This window comes from Egretta garzetta, unplaced genomic scaffold (genome assembly GCF_000687185.1).
Source record: "Egretta garzetta isolate BGI_Z169 unplaced genomic scaffold, ASM68718v1 scaffold287, whole genome shotgun sequence".
Classification (NCBI taxonomy): domain Eukaryota; kingdom Metazoa; phylum Chordata; class Aves; order Pelecaniformes; family Ardeidae; genus Egretta; species Egretta garzetta.
In genome coordinates, this window is record NW_009260435.1 from 10,614,011 (window position 1) to 10,617,843 (window position 3,833).

General features: G+C 39.3%; 1 protein-coding gene across 1 annotated transcript in view; it reads left to right on the top strand.

Moving 5' to 3' along the window:
• Window positions 1-14: 14 nt before the first annotated feature.
• The window catches only part of AP4E1 (adaptor related protein complex 4 subunit epsilon 1), a 23,295-nt gene continuing 19,476 nt past the window's right edge, over window positions 15-3,833 (top strand). Inside the window, 3 exon segments of the mRNA XM_009644004.2 lie at window positions 15-376; window positions 1,240-1,363; window positions 3,577-3,650. Of these exon segments, the coding sequence (XP_009642299.2) occupies window positions 1,246-1,363; window positions 3,577-3,650 (192 nt within the window). The 5' untranslated portion in view covers window positions 15-376; window positions 1,240-1,245.

Consider the following 3,833-nt stretch of genomic DNA (forward strand, 5'->3'; position numbering starts at 1 on the left):
GGCGCCGGTGTCGCCCCTCAGCCCCGGGGCTGTGTCCTGTTGAGCTCCGGAACCCGGCGCGGACCCTCCCGGCAGTGCACATTCACGGGTTGTCCCCTTGGGTCGCGGCACGGGGAAGCGCGGTCGCCGAATATTCCCCTCCCTCCCCCGAACGACCCGTCCGGCGTTCCCGCCACAAACGAGCCGTGCGCTGGTTTTGAGAAGGCAGCGGAGTACTGCTAAATTAACGTGTCTTCTTTGACTTCTGCTTCGTATTTTGCCTCCAAAACTTAGGCGCGTTTAAAGTAAGCTTAATCTCTTCTAGGAGGAAGAAAAACTAATCCAGCAGGAGCTTACCAGTTTGAAAGCAACAGTTTCTGCCCCCACCACGACGCTTGTAAGTTCTGTTAGTGGTTACAGGCTGTGGGAACAGCAGGCCACAGGTGAAGAAAAACAGTGTTCTCGCTCTTTTTGCCAGGTGGAGCATACAGGTTATCTGCATTATAGGTATTTAATCATCAGCATTAAAAGGTACCAATGTGTGGGGTTTTTGCAGCGTGATTAAAATAGCAAGGACACTGTGATTCTGTTTGATGCAAATAAACTGTAACAGCCCAGAGTCTGGCATTCTGTAGTTTCTGAAATAATGCAGGCAAAAAAGCTAGGCGGTGAACTGCTTCTATCAAAGAATGTTCTTTGCAAGCTGACGCTCTTCTTGCAATTCGTTTGCCCCATATCAGAAGTTGTGCTTTGTTGTGTACACTGTTGCTCATGTCTGAGTTGCAGGAATTGATACATTCTGGTTTGAGTTAGGAGATGCATATCTCAGTCCCATGAGTGAGAGTTTTTGAAGGGGAAAAAGAAAGTTTTACCTCGCGTATAGTGAAGCCCATCCTAGGTCAGTGTAATGATGGGTAAAAAATAATTTATGTTAGCAGTGTGATCATCTAACACTTCAGAATTCATATTTTTTATATTAGTCATAATTAATCTAGTATTGATCACACGCATGCTAATCAAAATAAGATGGCATCCTTAAGGGTCGTATATGAGACGTTCTGCTCTCACAATCAGAAATTAATACTCATTTGCAGAAGTGGTTCATAGCAAAGGAAAGATTACGAGTACCCTGATTTTAGGAAATGGATGTGAATGCGCGCATTTCTATCAGATAAAGTCTTCTACTTCACTAGAGCAGTGAAGAAAAGCATAAAACATGGCTGACTTGAAATTCTCAATCACTTATTTTTGGTATTTCAGAGGGTGATGAAAGAATGTATGGTGAGACTCATCTATTGTGAAATGCTGGGGTACGAGTCTTCCTTTGGATATATCCATGCAATCAAGCTTGCGCAGCAAGGAAATCTTTTGGAGAAAAGAGTTGGTATGTGTGTGGAGCTGTAACCTTAATAATATTATCAAACTATTTTTAAAGTTTCTTAGGATTTATAATTCATGTAAAAATACAACTTAAAATGTTCTTCTGTTTTCTTGGTCTTGTTTCATAGTTTCTTACTCTTTGAAAATAGTGAAATCTATACTTTGTGAGCTGCTCTGTATCTGCTTGTAGAACAGAAGGCGGGGGAAATGAGTTTATTTTAAATCATCAGTTGTTCTTTCATTCTTTTGAATTGTAGCACCAATAAACAAGTAATTAATGAGAAATTTTGTTTAAAAATGCATCGAGCTGAGAGTGAGTTTCTGACAGGATTTGGTTTCTTTTTTCAAGTACTGTAGTGCAAGAGCAGACAAAGATGTTAATGTCGGACAGTTTCTGCGAGCATAGTATTGGTTTCCCAGTATTTAACTTAGAGATAGTTGTTTAGAATTTTTATAAAGGGCTTATTGCTGTTAGCAAAGTGGCCCTAAAATATTTTCAGTTTTGGTGCTTGTAGGACTTCTTTAGTTTAGAAGCAGCTGCAGGAAATAAGGCAAATAGGGAGGTCCTTACAGCATAGGTGCAGAAGTTCCTGAGGAACTCTGACAGGCTAGTTCTGATTTCTTTGAAGTTTTATGCTGTTACGATTTCCTTGACTGCCAGTGTGGCTATTAAATTGTTTCCAGTGGATGTGGTTTGATGTAGCTGTCAGCCTATCTCGTCTGGAGAATTTCCTTGCAGTTGCTGATTCAACTGCCTAGTGAAGACGTTTCTTCTTGTTTGCAGAAAAAATGGTTTAACTCCAAGCAATACTATGTCTGCATACACAGAAGGAAGGCAATGTCTTGCGGGATATGCTTGTTTGATATCCTTTGTTTGAATTTCATCTGGATCATCTGCTCAAGCATTGGAGTTTCTGAGAGAATGCGTTACAAGTGATGATTTAAAGTTGCTTTATCACTGAGTAATGAAAACCAGTGCGCAGATGCCCTGTTAGGGATTAAGAAATTCTGTCTTCACCAAACCTGGGAGGGCAGGTGGTAAGCTGTTCTGAAGAAAACTTTGTGACCTCTGTAAGTGTCAAGAACCAATGCTTCTTGTTATTAATCAGTTTGAGACCTTTCCATACTAGAGCTCTTTTTGAGGGCTTTTACTAGGGCTTTGGTGAAGCAGTGTTACTTTTTTTAAATGTAGGTGGCTTAAAGTTCTCTGGACACAAAGCTCCCTTAAACTTTGGTCTGGTAAAAGGATGCTATCAAAGTGTGTATGTGGGTTGATTTTTTTTGTTGTTGTTCTGCAGTTATATGGGATGTATGTGGACAACTGAAGTCTGTATTAAGGAAATGTTGTCAATTGATCCAATCAAGATGGGTTGCTCTTTTACCCAATGTGAGCCTCAATGAATGAGAGGGAACTACACTTTTGCAGGCATGCTAAGCTGGTAGAGTCCGTAGTTTCACAAGCAGATAGATCAATCTGTTAGCCCAGACAATAGTTATTTGTATCTAAATTGCTCATTTTGATCCCTAAGCTCTGAATGAACTGAGACCTTTTTTAAAGATCCATGTCTGTAATATAAGTATTGTCATGAGTTGTGGCACACCCTCCCTGCCCACCCACTTTAAGTCCCTTAGTTGAAAAGGAAGAGGAGTCTTGAAGATAAAGGTTTCTGGAAGGTTTCTTTTCTGGGGTTCTGGAACTGTTTCCTCCTTGCTAAGAAATAACAAGGGAGTTTTTGGCATAGGATGGTGAATTTACTTGTGTATTCCAAGTTGAATATAAAATTTACTTGAAATGGAACTTTATTTTTTTTCAAAAGAGAAACAAATACAAGGACGTACATTTGTTATGTAGTCTAGAAGAAATCCTTTTGTCCATGCAGAGAAGATACTTGTTTTCCAGGAAGCAATTTCTCATGGTGTTCTTGGCTGCTCTTTAGCTATAATAGCATTGGAATGCATCTTACTTCTCACAGTTTATGAATTCTTAGCTGTTATTTGTTAAGCTTTACTGCAACTTAAATATAACTAGTTTGCCTGGAAATAAAAGTAAGTCTTGATGTTTAAGACACAAGCAACTGTCATCCAACAGTGGGGTGTTTTTGTTGGGTTTTTTAATTGTTTGAATTAACTCTTCTAGTATTACAGACAGTCTTAAGTTTTCTATCCTGAAGTTGCTTATTGCTTGAAAACAGTAATAGAGGCTGCTTTCTTTTATAGGTTACTTGGCAGTTTCTTTATTTCTCCACGAAAATCATGAACTGTTACTTCTACTTGTGAACACAGTTGTGAAGGTACAGTGTTTTTGGAGGTCTGGAGGTAAACTAAATTTGGACCAATTCTTCCTGTTCTCTGTCACACAACATCTATGCTATGTACTCATTAATTCTATCTTGCTCTCTTAAAGTTGCTGTTTCTTTGGTTAGCAATAAAAATTTGAAATGGCTTTCTGTGGCTTTTTCATTTAATCTTGGCAT